This window comes from Pteropus vampyrus, unplaced genomic scaffold (genome assembly GCF_000151845.1).
Source record: "Pteropus vampyrus isolate Shadow unplaced genomic scaffold, Pvam_2.0 Scaffold66, whole genome shotgun sequence".
Lineage (NCBI taxonomy): Eukaryota > Metazoa > Chordata > Mammalia > Chiroptera > Pteropodidae > Pteropus > Pteropus vampyrus.
Genome location: NW_011888847.1, coordinates 5650565 through 5672186, shown reverse-complemented (window position 1 = coordinate 5672186; position 21622 = coordinate 5650565). Strand labels below are relative to the sequence as shown.

The 21622-nt window shown below is 33.6% G+C and overlaps 1 protein-coding gene across 3 annotated transcripts in view; it reads left to right on the top strand.

Moving 5' to 3' along the window:
* MTA3 (metastasis associated 1 family member 3) overlaps positions 1–21622 on the top strand; it is a 135017-nt gene that overhangs the window by 4986 nt on the left and 108409 nt on the right. For all 3 annotated transcript variants that reach the window (XM_023531307.1, XM_011361354.2, XM_011361352.1), the window contains exon 3: positions 3703–3796. In XM_023531307.1, coding sequence (XP_023387075.1) covers positions 3703–3796 — 94 coding nt within the window. The remainder of the gene's footprint in view (positions 1–3702; positions 3797–21622) is intronic.

Below are 21622 nucleotides of genomic sequence, written 5' to 3'. Positions count from 1 at the left end.
AAACGGGACTCTAATTTCAGATAATGGCAGTTTGGATGGAGTACTGGTGAGCAAGAACTGAGATTGGCTAGTTAAATATTAAGTATTTGCATAGGGCCTTTATTTCCAAAGGGATGTGAAGACGGTATCTCATTTTAATTAATTCATTAAACAAATATTTATTGAGTACCTATATTAGGCTTAGAGATACAACTGAACAATATGGAAATGGCCTCTGCCCACACAGGGTCTACATGAAGGAGATGGCGACACATGAAAAAAATGAGTTAACAGGAATAAAGAAAATAGCAATAGGTGTTAACTTCCGAGAAGGAAGTAAGAGCCTTGACATAAGGAGTAACAGAGGTCACTTCCTTTGGATAGGGAAAAAAAGGATTTCAAGGACATTGAGGACTAAAGGATGAGAAAGAGGTAGCCATGGGAGAGAGGCCACAAGAGTGTTCCAGAAAGGCCTTAAGAAGGTCAGAGGTCAAGTTGTCAAAGTCAGTTAGAAAATCCAGATGATTTTAAGAACACTTGATAGATATTTGATAAGCCAGGAGAAGGGAGGGGTGTTAACCTATTTTATTAACTATCATAACTTTTTTTTAACCAAATTCTTAAGAAAAGCTGTCAATCACCATTATTATAGAAAATTCACTTTTATAAGATGGCTCCTGGTTTTTTAAAAAATCCTATTTAAAATGTTACTTGTTTAGTTTGAAAGCTGAACTACACTTTTTTTTTAAAATTATACTAATAGATTTTAGTCTCAAATTTTTCCAGAAAAGTTTTGAGAACTTTTAGGTATAAAACTAAATATCAATAGATGAATACAGTTCAATATTGTTTATTTTATAATCCCTTTTCCTCTCTCCTAATTTGTTCTCGGATATAGTGAAGATGATCTTGGAGAAAGAATAAAAGGTTAAAATAGAAAAAAACTTTTTGGAAAATTTTATTTAGTCACTATCTAGATTGAATATTGCTCTTGCTTCTAAAGATTAAGCCTGCATACATGTTGAAAGAAATCTTTGAGCACATAATCAGGAAGTTTTAGGTATTATGCTTGTGGATAAATTAGCATGTTATTTGCTATTGTTTTTTATTTGTTTGTGTAATTTATATGTGTCTTCATATTCTGTATATTTTATTAGGCTTCTAACTTGCTCTGAGATTTTTAATGGATTTTAATTTTTTTTGTTGGGGGAGGAGAGTCATTAACTTCTCTGAGCATCTGATGAAGCACCCTCCTTTCTATTTGTTCTTTACTTTGGGTAAACTATAGACTTTCTGAAATGGAAAGTGTTTTTTAAAAAAAAATTAAAAAAATAATGTACTCGTACTTTCTAAGTCTGAGATAGAAACAGACATGAGTATGAGGTTGACTGAAGTGATTTTAGAGCTTAGGGAAAGCCTCTTACTGCTAGAGGATATTTTAGTAAACGTGTTTGACAGAATAGAGATTTAAGAGGCTGCAACCTAAATGGAGAAAAGAACCCAGGAAAGAAATTCATGTTTATGGTGGGTTCTTCTTTATACATGTCCTTGCTTTTCCCATCTGTGGGTTATGCTCAGTGCCTTCCTTTTACTCAGTCCCCCAGGCTTCACCTGTTGGACTCTTCCTTTCCTAACCGACTGAGGCCCCTCTACCCCATTTCCTCCTTGAAGCGTTTTTCTGCCCTTCCTCCAACAGGTGGTACTTCCTGCCTCTATGAATGAGAAGTGGAGTCTGGAGGAGAGAGGAGGAAGTAAAGGAAAATAGTGCTGGGAGTATTGTTGAGGATGTTTTGCCTTTATGCGTTAGTTGTGGGGAACCAGTGAAGGTTTCTAGTCATGTGAGGGACAAGATTACACCTGGGTTTTGGAAGGTTGGAGAGGAGATAATGTGACCAGGCATCCTTGCTGGAGTGCAGGCTCAGTGAGGACGGGCACCATGTATCTACAGTGCTTAGCTCAGTGCTTGGGCACATAGGAAGGGCCCAGGAGAAATTTAGTGAATAACCAAAGAATATGCACTTCTATCTATCTATCTATCTATCTATCTATCTATCTATCTATCTATCTATCTATCTATGAATTACCAGACTTTATACATACTAAATATTTAGCTTGGGTCTTTTCAACTGCTTGTAGTGAAGGATTTTAAAGAATTTTCACTATCTTAGACTGCTTTTGTAAAATTTAAAAAAAGGTAGAAAAATGAAATTTGAAATAGGCTTATAAGAATACAAGCCCCTCTTTTTCATTGTTAGATTTAATAGCTGTAAAATTAACTTTCAATTGCTATGATATGCTTACTCTTAACCTTAAACTCTTAAACTCACCAACAGTCTGTACTGGGCCTTGAACCGCAATTTGAGTAGCCCAGCTTTAGAGGGATGCTTGGGTGAGTGGGGGTGGGAGTGGGGGTGGGGAGTGGAGGGTGTAGGGTGTGTGTAGTTCAGAAGAGAGTATTTTTTTTGAACTGTGCCCCTCTACCCCAAGTAGATTTAAATAAGAATTTAATTAGTTTTATAGAGTATCCCTATGGAAGGAACTCACTGGTGAGGCAGAAAAAAGTATGTGTTGAAACTCTTGCTTTGGGTTTTTAACATACTTTTGTGTCAAGAAGACAAAAATGAAGTCATTGATAGATCTTATTTACATGGAAATAGTGGCCCATTCATTTAGCAGATTGTTGGATGATTACTTCTGTAGGATATATTTGATCACCTATTGTGAAATATAGAAGAAGCTCTTTGGTTAGGATTTAATATGATTTCAGTTTTAAGGGGCAATATTTCTACAAGACTATTTTTTACTCTAAAACTGCTGCTGAACTTAAAATAGACAAATTTACTGCAGCACATATATATTCTTATTTCTTTATATTTAAATATATCTGTAAGCCCAGAGAAATTCTGAAAGTTTGTTTTCAAATGTGTTTGAAATTGGAAATCGCAATAGCATTTTATTGTACTATATGTGTTTTTACAAGGAACTTTGTAATGAATGATTGACCTTCTTGAAAGCTCTCAGAATTCATAAATAGGAGAGTTGGAGCCTGGGCCCCAGCTGCAGTAAATTACAACCTAACAATATTGATTGTATTCTAGACTGTAGTCAGAAAGAAATAAGAGCTTCAGTGTTCATAACTCAAGGTTTTTAATACTTTCATATATGAAGGTAAAGTTAAGTACTACTAAGATTATTGACTTATGAATTCACAGAGTCTCTTGGGCTGGAGAATGCTTTTCCAAGTCATCTGGTCCTTTCTGGCTACCCAACACCTACAGAACTTCACCATCAGTCTAACGTAGGGGTGTTCAGGAGAGGGCTGGGTGATTTTATTCTTAGCCTGTGCTTCTGGAAGTGGGTTTGGAGAAGATACGTTTAACAGTTTTAAGTAAGTTATGTTGTGGCTGTTGAAGTTTTTGGAATTAGTTTCTTAAAGCTAATCAGATTTAACCATGTCTGGCTTTAGTTATTAAAATGGTTTGATCACTTTAGTTTAATTGATGCCAGTAAGTTATTTTATGTTTGACATTTTGGTTTCATTTGGAACCTGGACAAATATTGCTCATCCTTATTTGAAGTTTTCAGCTCTCTGATTTTCCTGCAGTTGTGGTTGGTACAGTGTAATGAGAGTGATCTTATGATTGTGCTGTTTCTAGTTTTGTTTTATAAACTTTGAATTTAATATTCAGTACAGCGATGACTTTTATCTTTCTTATTTTTTAGACCGCAACTGGCAACGTGGAAGCAAAAGTAGTGTGCTTTTATAGACGACGAGATATTTCCAACACGCTTATAATGCTTGCAGACAAGCATGCTAGTAAGTTAATTGTTTTTTTCCCTTGGATTAACACAAAAATGTTTTAAGTCTTTCGTTTTTCATGTGAAGAAAAATACTTTTTTTGTTACCTATAGTTTTTTGCTTTCTCGTTTGTCTTCCTATTAGTTTAGATGACAGTAATTTTTTGGATGGTGCTTGGTGTTTTAGTATGTATTTTTTTTTTAGGTTACATTATGTGCTTATCAATTAGTCAAAATGTTGAAAAAGAAGTTGTTGCAAGTAGGCTTTAGCAGACAATTAGGGCAGTGTTTTGCCATCTCCTATTTTCGATGGTGGTTTGAGGGTACGTGTATGAGGAAATTTATATTTCACTATTATTTTTTGGAGGACTTTTTTTCCCCCTCTAAACAACTGGGTAATATTTACATTTTAAAAAACTTTGAGTATTATAGGTATAAAGTATTAGTATGTATGAAAAAAGTGCTATAAGAAGTGCAAAGTGATATTTTGATGTGAATTCTTATAGATAGCAACTCTGAGTGCTTCTTTATAGTATAGTCTTTATTTTTTTGGTCCAATCAACAGCTTTGACACATTTTAGCATCTATGATTTTTTTAAAGCACCAAACACAATCATAAAAAAGTGATTTAAATTTTAAGAAAGAAGGTGTATGTGTATTATAAGTACTTTGTCTTGAAAGCCATTTTCATTCTACAAAATACATGAGACCAGCATCATATGGATGTGTATTTTTCACTTTGATACTGCGATCTGTAATACTTTGTTCATCAGGATTCTGAGGCTTTAGAAGTGATCTGGTAAAGGGTAAGGGAGCCTGTTGTGTTCACAGGTTTGTTCTGTGTCTGCTTGAGAATTATTTTCCCACCGTGTCGCCAGTTTAAGCAGGCAGATCCCTTGTCTCATAGATTAAATTCCTACTATGTATTCTGCTGTATAGTTCATGGTGTTTTTCAATTTTTTTCTATTTTTATATAGGAAGTGTTCATTATGATATGGGTTGTTGTATAACACTTACAAATTAAATATTGACAGATTCAGGGCATTCATGTTTGTCCCTCATGTGGACCAAAAGAATTGCTTTAAAAAATGACAATCTAAAATTTGGCCAAAATCTATAAATTCAGTGTATTAGTAAAGTGTCTATGCAAAATATTTGGATTTTATTCACTGTTTACAACATAAATGTGAGAAAGATAAAATGTCCCATTTATATTCCTATACTTTCAGACTTAATTTAGTTTCTAATGTAGCTTCTAAACTTGTTGCTGCAAAGGTAGTGAAGTATAAAGATTGTTAGTGGATCTGCTAACTATTCATGGAGGGTCTTAGCATGCCTGCATCTTGGGGCTATTTTAGGCTTCAGATATAGAAATACAGATTTTTCAGAATTTACAAGAGTCTTGATATTGACTCATAGAAACCAAATTTTGAGAGACTTAATCAAATTATATACTGGTAGTCATGCAGCTTAGAGAGACACCTGGGTTCAGATTCTCGTGTGCTACTCGGTATGGGAAAATTTCTTCTCACTCATCTCCATTTTTCTCATCTGTAAAGAGTGATTGAATAAAATCACCTTATTTTATGCTGTATGTATTTTGCTGCAATTAAAAAATTGATATGAGAGTTAAATGACCCAAGGAAAAGGCTCTTAATGGGCGTTCAGTAAATGTCAGTTGGTTTTTCTGCCTCCTCAGTAATTGTAGGGCATCTCTTTGGGTGGATTACTTCAATCTATGTTTACTTTTTTCATTCATAATTTATTGATTTTACTCTCATAGGTGACTATATGTCTAGGTACGGTAGAGTTAGAGGTATCTTACTATTTCTGTTGGTAGTGACTGAAACAGAGTGGGGGAGAACAAATAAAATTGTCTGAAAAATTCATGCTTTATGAAGAGATTTTAAGGGAGGATTAATGGAGAGAGTGTTATGTATTAGAAAGATTTAAAATCTGGAGTCCTGGGTGTGGATGACACTTAAATTTCTTGAGCCTTAGTTTACCCATTAAGAAGCACCTGGAGCAAGCAAAGTCACCAGGGATCTCGATGAACAGAAGCACTACAAATAGAGAGAGAAATAAGAAATCACCCTACAGCGTTAGAAGGTAGGAGGCGGTGAAGATGCAAGGCTGCCCGGTTCCAAGTAGCTGAGGGGCACAGAGGGTACAGCAATGGCAGCGGCTGCCAGCAATTGCAGATGCCTTTTTTTTTTTTTTTTTTTTTTGGTGAGAATGAAGTGAGCGATTTGTGTGTGTGTGTGTGTGTATTTTTTTATTTTATTCAGATGCCTCTTAAAGGGGACGTGTCTGAGCGGACTTTCCTGGTGATGGACCTGCTTGTTCCGAGCACCAGTGCCGGGTTGGCTGCATGGGGGGCACCAGGGATTTACAAGGGAACAGTGATTTGTCAGAGTGAGGGCTAGAGGTGAGGCTCTCTTCTTGGCAGAAGTGCTGGAGGTGTCCATTGTTCCTCTGTTGAAAACCTCCCCTCTCCCAGTGTGCAGCCTCAGAGTTTCCATATCTGAGATGTCAAAGAACTGGATAAGAGGTCACTCCGCCCAGAGGATTCTTTGAAACTCCACCTCCTCTAACGCCGCCCCACCCAAGCCGCATCCAGTTGTTATCTCAGGTCCGGTGCTCCTTGTTGAGCAACTCCAAAACTCAAACTGGTGGCAGCTGGCCTCGGTTTCCAGCGTGGCCTCTTGAGGCAACTATAAGCACAACATATGTAGATTGCTTGCTAAATCTTAACAGTTCAGTAAAGCCGGAAAAAACAAACACCTGATGTTTCCATTACTCTGCTTTAACAGTTGCCAGTATATGACCAATTCATTCATCTAGACCCCTACTTGATTGCCGTATTACTTTAAAGCTCATCAGAGAAATCTTACTATTTCATCTGTAAATATCTCAGTACGTGTTTCTAAAACATATGGCCTCATTCAAACTTATAGAGCACTACGAATATACAAGGAACTTCTACATGCCCTTTACCCAGATTTAGCAATTTACATTTGCCCTATTGACATTATCTTTATATATATATTTATATGCGTAAATGTGTATATATTTATTTTTTTTCCTGAATAAGTTGAGAATCAGTTGGAGACTTTGGTAGGTTTTTCCTAAATGCAGGAAATGCTTTTACATAACCATGATATAGTAAACAAGTCAGGAAACCTAATATATAAAACCATTATCTTACTCACAGCCCTTATTCAAATTTCATGTCCCAATAGTGTTCTTTACAGCTATATATTTTTTCCTTTGTCTGGAATAACATCCAGGCTTAAACATTGTATTTTACTGTCATGCCTTCTATATGAAACCAGTTCTTCAATCTTTGTGTTTTCAACAAAAACAGGCCACTTATTTTGTAGAATATAGCTTATAGCTTAAATTGTGTCTAATGTTTCCTCATGGTTAGATTTCTATAGGGATGCCACAAAAATGATGATGTGTTCTTCTCAGTGAATTGCGTTAGGAGGCAGTTGGCTTTGTTTTAATATTGGTGATGTTAGGTTTGATGACTTGGTTAAGATAGTGTCTCTTTGTATTTCATAGTTATTTTGGGGGAGATACTCAGCAACTATGTAAATATCTTGTTCTTGGTCAAACTTTAACCTACTCTTTTTAGCATCCGTTAATCATTTAGGATTCTGTAAACATTGGTATCATTAATATCTGGTTGGTTTTCACATTTCTCTTTTTATGATTTTTTTTATAGTTTAAGATGGGATCCAAATAAGGTTACCAAATAAGGTTAATAGATGATAAGTTGATAAGACTCTTAAGTCTCCCTTTTTCCCCCTTGTCAATTCATTTTTTGAAATCGAGATATAATTCACATAGCATAAAATCCATTCTTTAAATTGAACAGTTTAGTGGTTTTTAAAATACAAAGCTGTATAACCATCACTGCTATCTAATTTCAGAATATTTTCATCACCTCAAAAAGAAAGCAGTTACTCCCCATTCTCCTTTTCTTTCAGGCTCTGGCAACCACTGATCTACTGTCTGTCTGTATGTTCTGGTTATTTCATATAAATGTTACATACATTATGTGTTTTTCTGTGTCTGGCTTTTTTTGTTTTCAAGTCTCTTCCTGGTTATAGCATGAATTCTTTTTTTTTTTTTTTTTTTAGAGTCAAAAGGAAAGTTTATTAGAAAAAGGCAGAGAGTGAGAGGGACAGTACAAGGAGAGAGAGACAGAGTAAAGGCACTGAGAGGGACCCCTTCATTTTTTTTTTTTTTATAGCTAAATGCTATCCCATTGGATAAATAATACCACATTTTATTTATCTATTCATCAATCGACGGACATTTGGAGTGTATCCACTTTCTGATTATTATGAATAATGCTGTTATGAATACTCATGTACAAGTTTTTGTGTGGACATTATTGTCTTTTAATCTATAGATATACATTTATTTATATTCATTCTCGGTCTCTCTCTCTTTCCTCCCCACCTCTCCTATATTTTGTTGAAGATAGGAGGTTGTTCATTCTGTAGAGTTTCTTTTGGTCTGGAATTCTTTTGGTTTATTGCATCTCTATTGTGTCCTTTACCATGTTTCTCCGTAGATGGGTAGTTAGATCCAGATTCTAGAGGATCTAAATCCAGGGGATTTTTTGATGGGAGTAAATAGGGGGTGCAGGATTACTTTGTAGGTTGTATTGTGTACTTCTTCATGTATTACTTCATGAGGTCCATAATGAATTGTTGTCTATTTTTTTTAACATTTTACTTTGAAATAATTTTAGATTCATAGAAAATTATTAAAAACATGATCAAGAATTTCCATATATTATTCTTCATCTAGATTTCTCAAATGTTAGCATTTTACTATATTTGGTCTACTATTCCATGTACATATTGTTAGTATTTTTGAACCATTTGAAAGTACAATGAAGGCAGAGTTCCCCTAACCCCTAAAGATACTTCAGTGAATACCTTCTAAGAACAAGGACATTCTCTTATTTAACCTCAGCATCACAGTACTCTAGTCTATAGGCTTATTCAGATTTTGCAGCATTTCCTACTAACGCTTTTATGGCAAAAAATAAAATAAGGATTTAAAAATTACCTTTTTTTAATGTTATCAACTGTTGATTGACGATTGCTTTAATCTATTAAAGTTGCAAAAATTATGCTTTTAATTCTGTCATGCTCTCATTTGTTGAGTGGTGTTTTTCTGTGAAGAGAATATTCTCCTTGTCAATTATCAGGTTACTGTTCAGGTTAAGGCCTAATAGGATGGATAGGTTAAATGCTTGATGTGGTTCCTGGCATCCTCCAAAGATCATCAATTTATTTCTTTTTTAGTTTCATAGTGAACTGGAGGATTTGTACATATTTGATATTTATTATCAATTATTATCCTTATTGTTACTCAAGTTGTCCCATCTTTAACCAGCAGGGCTTATTTAGGTTCTGGAGTCATTTTGAAATAAGTAGTTTTTATTATTTTACTTGCTTTCTGGTATGACAAGATATTCCAGACTTATCTTTTCCACTTCTTGCCCCAGACTTTGTCTCCGTGGAGCTCCGGTTCCATTTACTGAGAAATGTTCTTGGAGACTACAATCTGATCATTAGGGGATGGACTCTTTTTTGAGGGAAGGTGGTGCTATACCTAGATTGCCATGTACTTTTAGCAAGTTGGACTATTTTAACAGGTTGGACTATTCAGAATTAAAAGAAATCTGACTTGAGTTACTTGATACTGATTCTTCTAAGGTAGTTTCACTAAAGCCAGTATACTTACTTTATAGCACTCTTGGTTCTCTTAATCTATTAGAAGTGGAATTTCAGATTAAAGAAGTGATGCCAATTTAGGATGGACATGTTTCGCTGGACTTGCAGACTCTTTTGCATATTTTAGATATTTTTGACGTATGGTGTATTTTTACATTGATTCTTAAAATGTAAAGCTTTAGAAAATTTTGTGTCACCTTCATCTTTAACCTGTTAGTCAAAAGGTAGAGTGTTTCCTGTACCTATATCCTATTTCCTCCCTTAGTATTTTCTTCCTAACTTTTCAATTTTTATGTCACTTACTCCTGGCTAAAGTTGAGATATAGGGAAGAGTGAAGTGAATGAGGATAGTTCTTTTACTTACTAATGCTTATTCTGTTTGCCCCTGCTTTCCCACTCCAACACATGCATACTTGGAGCTTTGTGGAAGAAGAAGAGGAAAGAAAATGAGAAAATTTACTTATACCTATTCAGAATCACCAAACCAGAATTAGCTGTTGGAGAGAATTGGGGATAAGCTGATCCTGCCTATTTTAAGTCCTGTTCATATAGTTTACCAACTTATTAATGATTTTGGCATTTTTATGCTATTGTAAGTAGAATCAGAAAGTGGTATTGTCTATTCTGAAAATTTTAAATAATGAGACATTTAGGATGTGGTAATAATATTAGGCAATAAGGTTGCCATTTGTTTCAGGTAAAAGATGAGGTGACTTCTCTACACAGTTGTTATCACATCCTAGTCTAAGTCATGTTCTTATAAAATGTTTTGGTGTCAAAGGGCACATTGGGAACTTTATTTTTTAAGATTCATACAGTATGTGATTAAGAATTATTAAAAATATGTAGTATGTTTAATTATTTCATGGGATTTTGGGCTAAAAAGAGATTTTATAAAAGAATTGACACCTCTTTTTAAAAGCTTTGAACCAGTAATCATAATTGTTCAAAGCACTGAAATTGGATATTTTGAATATATCTGCTTATGTGGCTTTGACTCATACTTTGTGCATTCTGAGTGCTTGGTGATAAATTCTTTAATGTTGGAGGCACAGTCTTGATCATCTTTCCAGCCTTTATATGTCATGTGCATTATAGTTGCTCCATAAATATCTGTAACTTTAAATTTTCCAGGGGCACAAATCTGAACAGCCAGGCTACCAGTTGTTCTGTTTTAGCATCTTGGTTGGTTGAAAAGAATCTGTGGTGGTTTTAAAATATGGTCCTCAGATTTTTTGACATTCCTTCCATTGATAGGTGGAGATCCATGTCTTTTCCCCTTGGATCTGGATGGGGTTGTGACCAGCACCCTGTGGTAGAAATAATGCTATGTAACTCCCAGGGCTAGGTCATAGAAGGCCATGCAGCTTCCACCTGGTTCTCTTGGAATGTTTGCTCTCAGGATATTCCTGCTTGGAATTCAGCTACCATACTTTGAGAAGACCAAGCCTCATGGGGAAGCTATGTCTAAGTGCTGTGGTTGACAGTCCTAGCTGAGCCCAGGTGCCAGACATGTGGCTGAAGGAGCAACTAGCTGATCCAGCCTCACTCTTGAATTCCTGCTGAGGCCTCTGTCATTGTGAAGCAAAGATAAGTCTTCGGTGCTGTGCCCATTCTGAATTCCTTATCCACTGAACCTGCGAGCAAAATAAAATAGTTGTTGTTTTGTGTCACTAAGTTTCAGGTGATTTGTCACTGAACAATAGGTAACTGGAACATGATCATAGTAGATTTTCTGTTTTTGTGTATTTTTAATGACAGTTTAGAGTTAATATCTAAGCTTATGACTGCCTCCTAAAAATATCTAATGAACTATTATTTTTCTCTGAGTAAAACTCATTTTCTTTTAACAGACTGACTAAATGAAGAGATCTTGCACTGATGCCTTACACTGGATATTTTTCTTATAAATGATTTTTGGCCACAGTGAGCACAAGTCAGGAAAATTGCCCTCTTTATTCTGAAGTGAATTCATCAATGGCGTAACTTGTACATAAAATGTAAAAAACAAAACAAACTCAATATATTTTAACTGAAACATAAAAGAGAAAAAGTTTATAATAAAATGATAGAATATTCAATAATAATAGAATAATAGAATATGTATTAGGATAATATGTACTGTATTACAATATGTGTAAATTCTGAGTCATGATGTAGTGGAAGATATAATGAAATTGTGAAATGCTTGCATGTATGCATATAATCACTAGCAATGCAGCAGTTATAAATTAGACGGATATATTATATTAGGAATACTAATATTTGTTGAGATTCTTAAAAATGGTACTCTCGGTAAGTTCTAAACAAAACAAAATCTAGCCTTTTTTATATATATATATATAAAATATTTTATATATTTAAAAAATATATATTTTTTATATATATTTAAAATATATATTTAAAATATATGTATATTTAAAAAAAATATATATATGTGATGGCTGCATTCCTGGAAAATTCAGTTATATTAAAATCATACCCCAAATACTTTGTGTTCTCATACATAAAATGGAATTAGCTCTAGTCTAAGGTAACAGAATTATGTTTTTACCTACATAAATGTCCAGAAAGACATTTGAAAGTTGTTTGAATCATTTCTTTGTTACTGGACTGTCCTCCTCTATATGCCTATATATCTATACAGCTAGGATTGATAGTCTTGGCCTGAGATCATTTGTCACCACTTAGCAAAATTAAAACAGTATTTTCATTGCCATTACTTCATACTAATCATAGTCAAGTGCTCGAGGAAATGTGCCTTTGTAATAGTAAAAAATAAGACACCTAAGTGTCTAATAATAGGGTATTGAACTAAACAAAGTTTGTTTACTGCATATATTCTGGAATGCTTTGCAGCCATTTAAATGAAGATAGATTTGTAAATATCAACATAGGTGGCACAATATATGATTGAATTAAATAATTAGATAAATGTGCAAGCTATAACCCCAATTTTGAGGCAAATATATGAGAAGTAAAATTTATAGACATTTATATGTGAATTTTTGTGTGTCATATATATTTGGCATGCATATACATAGCGAGCGTACTAAACAAAATTAGTTATAAAAAACAATCAGAATAAGAAAATGAAAAAAAAAGAATAAGAAAATGGGGAAATTAAAAATGCTTATTGAAATAAAATAATGAACAGAAGGGCTGAATAAAAAGACAATGATGGATTTAAGTAATAAAAGTAAATGAAAGGGGGAAATTGTTACAAAGAACATTTCCCCAGAGATGGACAAGAATCTTTAGAAAAAAGACACAAATACTTCATTTCAGAACACGAAAGAGAAACAGGATCCTGTAAAGTTTTTAGAGAGAAAGTGGTCAATAAAGGAATGAGGATCAAATTTCTTAGATACTAGAAGAGCAAATTATTTTTGGTTGAGAATTCAGTAACAATATGAAAACCAAATCTATTTTTCAGCATGTAAGTATGACATAAATTAATTTAGGAATAAACTTCCAGATTATCAGAACATTAGAAATGGAGAAGGGAACTAAAAATCTTTTAAAAGTCTGATATTTTGGAAAAAGAAAAGGTTATAGGTACTGTTCAATTTATTATATTAATAGAAAGTTTACCATATTGGTTACATCTCTGAAAGATAACTAATAGAAGGATACAAATAAATCATTTAATTTTACTTCATCTACATTACTAGATTAATAGATAAATTTAAAATAGCTCTAAGTAGACCCAAACTCAGTACAAGAGGGGGGAAAAAGCCGATAAGGTAAATATAAGATGACCAGAATGAGTTCAGACATATCAATAACAAAAAATGTGAATGGAATAAATTCTGTTAAGAGACAGGCTGTTGATTCATAACATTTGTCTATCAGTGAGGCCCAAAGAAAACTTTAACAAATACCAACAGCAGAAACTGCACATATAGCATTCTGTCTACAGGCAGTGAAGTAAACAATTAGAGGAAAACCAATCACGTTACTATTCAATTTGGAAATTTAAAAAACATGCTTATAAATAGCTTTTGTGCTAAAGGAGAAAGAAAATCTGCAGTAGTGATTCCAAAAAGAATGACAGTAAAAGTACTATATCTTAAAAATCTGTAGGGTGAGGTCAGATCAATACTTTTAAGAAAATTTAAAGCCTTCAAAGCAACCCTTGAAAAACATTTTTAAAAATAATTATTAAATCCAGGCATTCAAGATAAATGAGAAAAAATAAATCCAAAAGAAGGAAGAAATTAAATATAAAAGCAAAAATAAATGAAATAGGGGAAATATAGGCGTTATAAAATCAGAAGCAAAACTGGTTTTTAAAAAATATTCAATATTATAAATGTTTAAGTTTTCCTCAAATTAATCTTTGAGTTTAATGAAATTCCATTCGAAATCCTAATAGAACTTTATCTGGAACTTGGCCAGGGTGATTCTATTCATAACTGGAAGGAAAAAAAGAGGGAGGAGTCATATTGTTTCCTCTCCTTCTTGCTTTCTAGTAAATGCTTTTTTAAAAAAACGATTTTATATTAGTTTCAGGTGTACAGCACAATGGTTAGATTCCCCCCCATTACCTGGTACTATATATAGCAATTACAGTAGTATCGACTATATTCCTAAATGCTTTTAAGGTACATATTTTCCTTTGAGAACCTGTGGTCATCTCCCATAGATTTTGCTGTGTAATGCTTTGTCATTTACTTCTGAGTAGTCCAATTTTTTCAGCAAAACAAATGTAGAAGAGCACAATGAAATCCCCATTTAACCATCTCCTAGCTTCAACAGTTAATCAAGGTCATCTTAATTCATTTACATTTTGCTCCTGCTTCCTCCACCTCAGATCCCAACTCAAATCTCGGGACATACTTTCATTTTTTTTTTTTAACATAATATATATTTATATGAATAGGCTTTGTTTGCCTGATCTGTTGATTACCAAGTTGATTACTTCTATTAAGTATATCATTCTATTTTACCTTGTATTTCTAACAGTTGTTGGTTTTAAAGTTATGATGTCAGATGCATAGAGGTTCTTCTAGATGGATTCTTTTTAAAAATAATAGAAAATATCTTTCTCTAATGCTTTTCACTTTGAACTTTTTTCCCCTGGTACTATTGCTGTTCCCATTTTTGTCATTAGTATTTGTGTAGTTTATACATTTTTTATCTTTTAATTTTTTAATCTTTTAGCATATTTTTTAGAGTGCTGTATCTCTTTAAACCATTTCTTGTTTACAGTTTTTTTTCGGTCTTTTTAAACCTATGCTGAGAATCTTTAATTTCAGTAAGGCTATTTAATTATTTTCTGTTTAATCATAGTTTAAATCCTGTGTGTGTGTGTGTGTGTGTGTGTGTGTGTGTGTGTGTGTGTGTTTCTTTTCCTTGTGTTGGTTTTATCAAATTTTCTATTTGCTAGGAAGGTATTCATCCTATTGTAGTCTTACATTAGTTACCTCCACATTTTTATTTATTTTACTTGTTAAAAAGTTTTGTTTTTTGAAAAGTAGTATTTGCATATGAGCCAACATTTAAAAGGTATAAGTGCAAAAGGTATTCAGTGCAAAAACTCCCTACATCAGGTCTCCAAAGGCCCAGTTCTCCACAGGTCACCATTGCTTAATTTCTGGTGTCTTTTCCTGAGAAAATCAGTGTATATAGGAGGAAATCATACTTATATGCATATACATATTTCCCTTCAAGTTATTTGCTCTCAAATTTCCCTTAATAATTTTAAAAACTTAATCCTTTATGTATTTTAAAGTTGACATTAAAATTTTTCATCAAAAATTTAACTAATTACAAAGATATATTGAGCGTGATGTTTAAAAATTGTTATATCACACTTTAAAGTATTTTGGTGGAAAAAGTACTGTAACAATTTGCCTGCCATCACAAGTTTAAAAAATGCATGAACAAGCTCTACTTTAACAATTTGAAATTTTACATGATCCCTTTTTCCTTCTTGAGCTCCTTTCCATTTTGCTTTCTCCACAGAATTTTAGCGTAACATATTTTATGTTTGAAAGTTTTATTCATATTATTCTCGGTAATAAAAATATATGTAAATTGAAATGTAAAAATTGTATTTTCTGAGTTCACAAACCTCAGTCTTAAAAAATTTCTTTTGGATTTATTATGATTATAGTGCAAATATAAAAACTTCGATAATTGCTAAACATAAAAATACATTTTTAATGGAAATCATCTCTTAATGAGATGGATGTGTTTTCCTCTCATCCCAATTAATGAATCCTTGCATTATGCAAGACGTTGCTGAAATGAGACAGCTTGGCGTTGATTTTGTTCCTAATTTTTGTGTTTATAGATGTAGATTTTGACAAAATATTTTCATCTAAGTAAGTAGACGAGAATGGTGGATTTTTGCTCATTTGTTGATTTATCAGATATATTTTGAGCTCCTGCTGTGTTCTGGACATTTCTAAGCTCTGGTGATAAGCATTGAATAAGAGCAGCAGAAATTCCTGGCCTCAGTGCTTACAGATATTTCATTCTTTGTTTTTCTGTGTTGTATGTGAAAAATCATATGGCAGTTTTTCATCAAAAGTGATTTTTGAAATGGTTTAGCAGCTGACAATTTAATTAGGTCCTCCTTCAGTTTTGTTGAAAGCAGAGAACTTGAAACCATCAGACTTGGAAAAGGTTGTTAACCAGTGGTTAGAGGCATTCATGGTCTCATTTTCTGAGGAACACAGTAAAAAGGCTTTACCAAGACCTAACAAATGACCGTTAATTATACTTCTTACTTTTTCACCCATAGGGATTGTATCACTTAGAAATAGAACCAGTTGGAGATTTATATATATATATAAAACCATATACACACACATGCAATCTCCTGTATACACACATACACACAGACACAGACAGAATTTCAACTTGTTTATATAACAACATAGAGATTTAGTGCAAGTAATTGGCTTCTGTGATTGTGGGGGTTGGCCAGGCAAGTCTGAAATCTGACTACCAGGCTGGTAGGTGGAATTTCTTCTTCCTTAGGGCAACCTCAGTTTTCCTGGTGAGGCCTTTTAACTGATTGGATGAGGCCCATGTAGATGTTAAGGATCATCTCCTTTACTTAAAAGCAGCTAATGTTAATATCTACAGAATACTTTCACAGCGGCACCCAGATTAGAATTTGAATAACTATGGACTATAGCCTAGCCAATTTGAAAAAAAACTAACCATCATAGGGACCTTATTTAAACCACTATCTTCAAAAAGGTTTGGTAAAATTGAAATAAAGTTCATTTAAGAATACCTTTGCATTTTGAATTTATGTCTGATAAAATGTTCAACTCTTATACTATGTATGTTCTTAAAATATATTTAAATATATGTAAATTGATATAGAAAGTATAATATGAACCATATTTAAATATATTTTCATCAGATTGTTGGAACTGTGGATTTCATTTATTCGTTTATGGAAAATGACCACCAGTAAACCTTAATGGCCAAGCCAGTTCTTATTGACAAACCAGGCAACTAACTTTCACTGACTTTCCATCAGAAAGTCTTAACCGCTTTTCCAATTTTAATAAGTGGGCACTGTGCATCTCCAAGCAACTATCTCCTTCTGAATTCTAAGATAGACTCCTGGCTAATGCTCAGAGCATTGCTGAGATAGACTAGGGCCTTCATTTTTTGTTTGCTTGTTTTGCATTTTTACAGATGCTCTTTGTTTCATTTTTGTTTTCTTGGGACTTTTTTTGGGAGCTATGTATTTTTTGACCACCATTCAGTGGTTGGAAAAAGTGAAGTCTTTAGGGGAAAATTGTTCACATATTTACCTACTGCTTGATCATTGGGTAGAAACCTGGTGCCATAGTCTCAAATATTTCTGAATTCATAACATCCCAACACTCATCAAAATGCCCCAATTCTAATATCACACTTTTCTGTAACTGAAGTATATATAAGATACAAAACCCTATTGTATGAGTTTATGATATCTTGGTTAAAGAGATTTCTGTTTTGCCACCAATGGTCTCTTTATTTGGTGCCTTGGAGGTTTTTACTCCCCTGAGTGGTCTACATGTAGAGTGGTTGAGAGGTGAGTGAGAGGAGAGCACTAAACATGAGGTAGTTCTCAGGAAGGTTAGTAGGAACTAGTACATGTGGAAGTTGACCTAAAATTGATCTCCTTAAACCTTTGTTTCTGTGTACCCCTTGGAATGTCTTCATGTGCCCCCAGAGGGGTTCAGGTTCACCTTTTGAAGATTTTGGATACACTTATACCACTTTTCCTGGGCCTTGCTTTTTTCTTATCTTTCACATTCTTCCATATCTGTACTTTCCTTTAATGGCTGCATTGTATTCCACAGTTTGGCGTACTTTGGTAATTTAACCACTTTACTGGTGAGTGGGTTGAGTTTTTTATCTTTTGCTTTCAAACTGTTCTATAGAGTACATATCATTTAGCACATGTATGAGTATAGCATCCATATTTAGGATCAGTTCCTAGAATTGGCAGTTGTGGGATCAAAAGGTTGTGCATTGTAATTCTGATTGATATTGCTAGATAGTCTGCCTCAGATAGAGTCCAGTTTACACGGACAAGCAGTGAATGAATGCCTGTGTGTGCCCTCCCACCCTTACCAATATGATTTACTATCAGGCTTTTGATCTTTACTAATTTAATGGGTGAAAAATGACACCTTGCTATAGTTTATTTTTACATTTCTTACGAAAATGTGGTTTTCTTTTAAAAGCCACTTGTATTTCCTCTTCTGTAAACTGTTTCTATCCTTTGCCCATTTTATATTGTGTTTAACTTTTGCTAAATTGTAGGGAGGAAATCTCTAAATATCTCAATAAGGGGAAAAGAAAAGCAAATACCCTTATATTTAAACAGACTTATTTAACCTTACATTTTTCTACCAGTTTTTTGCTCCTTAGCATAAAGTAAATTAAGCTCAACATTTTCTTCCTTCCTTGTCTTCTACCTCCCTATGTTGAAACTATACAGCATTTAGTTCTAGATTTTTACTAAATAATAGTAATGATTAATAACACATAGCACCAGACACTATTCTAAGTGCTTTTACATATAAGTTCAGCTTATATTATGTAATTACTCTTTTTAAGGTTTATAGTTTTACTTGTTTGTTGCCTCTCTACTGTTTCTTGAATCTAAGTCATCTTTATTTTTGAGTTTGTGTTTTGCCTTGCTGAAATATCTTTATCCAAATTTTTTTCAGAAAGTATCTGTAGGTAATGGACTTTCTGAATCTTTGCATGCCTTAAAATGTCCTTACCATCACACTTGACTGCTAGTTTGGCTCTATAGAATTCTAGGTTCAGAATAGGTTCCTTAGAACTTCAAAACAGTTGCTTCATTGTCTTCTGGAATACAGTGTCATTGATAAGAAGTCTGATGTTGATCTCATTCTTATTTTTTGTAGGTAATACATTTTTGTCCTCTGGAAGCTTTTCTCTTTTAGAATTGGCATTCTGGGATTCCGTTAATGTATCTAGATGTTGGACTTAATAACCATTCTATGCATTTTTAGTGAATATGTTGGTATGAGGGAGGACCTTTAATTTCTTTTCAGCTCAGGGATGTTTTCCTGTAAGGTTTCTATTTCTCTGTTGTCCCTCTATTCTCTCTGTTCTCTTTATGGAATTTCTAGTAACAAAAGTTTGTGATTTCTGATAACTTGATCTCATTCTTTAATTTCTTAGACCTTTATGTGGCTAACTGGGAGAATTCTTTGATATAATACTCCCAGCTTACTTATTGATCAGCAACTGAGGTTTATTCAGCCCATTTGTTGAAATTTTAATACTCCAGGAGTAGTACTAAAAAGAAAAGAGAAAATAAAGCAACAATAGAAATTCACCTTGGCATTTGAAGAACTTTTACTTGTTTCTAATTCCTGTACTTTGACCACAAATTTTATTAGCAGAGATAAGGCTAAATATAGTTGGTTTCTAGATGTCTGTTGTATTTTCTTAGAAGTTTGCCATTATGAGATCATAGCCCATAGTTTTGTTGTTTCTTAGTCTGTAAAATATACATACTTTACAGATCTCAGCCTGGCACTTGCCTTTTCTGAATCCAGCGACAAACCTGGCTAATGTGAGACACTGAGCCCTAACTCTGTCCTCAGAGACCATTCTCAGTCCTTCCCAGTTGACTGGAGTTGGCACAAGGATCTGTTTTCTGTCACAGCATTAAAACTAATAAATATTTATTTATAAAGATATTTTTTCTCTTGCTATTTTATGTTTTTATTTTTGTGAACGACTTTATAATTAGCATTTGTGGCAAGTTTTTCTAAATAATATTTACAGATTATTATCAACTAAATATTACAAAGGTTTATTATTTGACAAGTTAATTATGTTTTATGATACACTTTTCTTTTTTAAGCATTTTTTAATTGAAATTAAATTAAATTTTATTTTATTATTAGTTTCAAGTATACAGTACTTTGGTTCAACATTTATATAGTTTATGAAACCATCCCCCCTATTACTCTATCACACATCTGGCTTTCCACCTAGCCATTACATTACTGCTGACTGCATTCCCTATGCTGTACTCCCCATCCCTGTGACCATCTCTCAACTACTAATTTGTGCTTCTTTAACCCTTCATTTCCTTTCTCCCAGCTCTCCAACCCCCCTCTCCTCTGGCAGTCACCAGATTATCCTCTGTATTTGTGAGTCTGTTTTTGATTAGTTTGTTCTGTTGTTCCTTAGATTCTGCATATAAGTGAAATCATGTGGTATTTATCTTTCTCTGTCTGACTTATTTCACTCAGCATAATAACCTCTAGAGCCATCCATGTCATTGCAAATGGTAGAATTAAAATTTTTTTATGGCTGAGTTATATTTCATTGTATATATGAACCATAACTTCTTTATCCAATCGTCTGTTGATGGGCATTTAGTTTGTTTCCATATCTTGATTATTGTGAATAGCGCTGTCATCAACATAAGGATACATAGATATTTACGAATTATTGTTTTGGTTTTCTTTGGTTAAATTCCCAGAAGTGCAATTGTTTGGTCAAATGGTAGATCCATTTTTAATTTTTGAGAAACCTCCAGACTGTTTTCCATAGCAGCTGTACCAATTTGCAATCCTACCAACAGTGTATGAGGGTTCCTTTTGCTCCACATCCTCGCCAGTACTTGTTTTTGGTTTATTGATAATAGCCATTCTGACAGGTGTGAAGTGATATCTCATTGTAGTTTTAATTTGCATTTCTCTGATAATTAGGCATCTTGAGCATCTTTCCATATATTTATTGATATTAGCCATGTATATTTCCTCTTTGGAGAAATATCTGTTCAGGTCTTCTGCTCATTTATTGGATTGTTTTTGTTTTTTTATTGTTGAGTTGTATGAGTTCTTTATACATTTTGGACATTAACTCCTTATTAGATGTATCATAGGCAAATATCTTCTGTTCAGTAGGTTGTCTTTTCATTTTGTTGATGGTTTCCTTTGCTGTGCAAAAAGTTTTTAGTTTGCTATAGTCCCATTTGTTTATTTTTTCCTTTTGTTTCCCTTGCCTGAGAAGATAGATCTGAAAAGAAATTACCAGAGAGTTTACTGTCTATGTTTTCTTCTAGAAAGTTTATGGTTTGGGGTCTTACATTTAAGTCTTTAATCCATTTTGAGTCTGTGCTTGTATATGGTGTGAGAAGGTGGTCAGGTTTCATTTTTTTTGCATGTATCTGCCCAGTTTTCCCAACAACCTTTATTTAAGAGACTATCTTTCCGCATTGTAAATTATTGCCTCTTCTCATATATTGAATGAGCATATAGATGTGGGTTTATTTCTGGGCTCTCTATTCTGTTCCATTGATCAGTGTATCTTTTTATGCCAGTACCATACTATTTTGATTACTGTAGCCTTGTAGTAGTATAATATCAGGTAGGGTGATACTTCCAACTTCGTTCTTCTTTCTTACGGTTGCTGTGGCTATTCAGGATCTTTTATGGTTCCATATAAATTTTTGGATTATTTGTTCTAGGTCTCTGAAAAATGCCATTGGTATTTGATAGAGATTGCACTGAATCTGTAGATTGATTTGGGTAGTATGGCCATTTTAATGGTATTGATTCTTC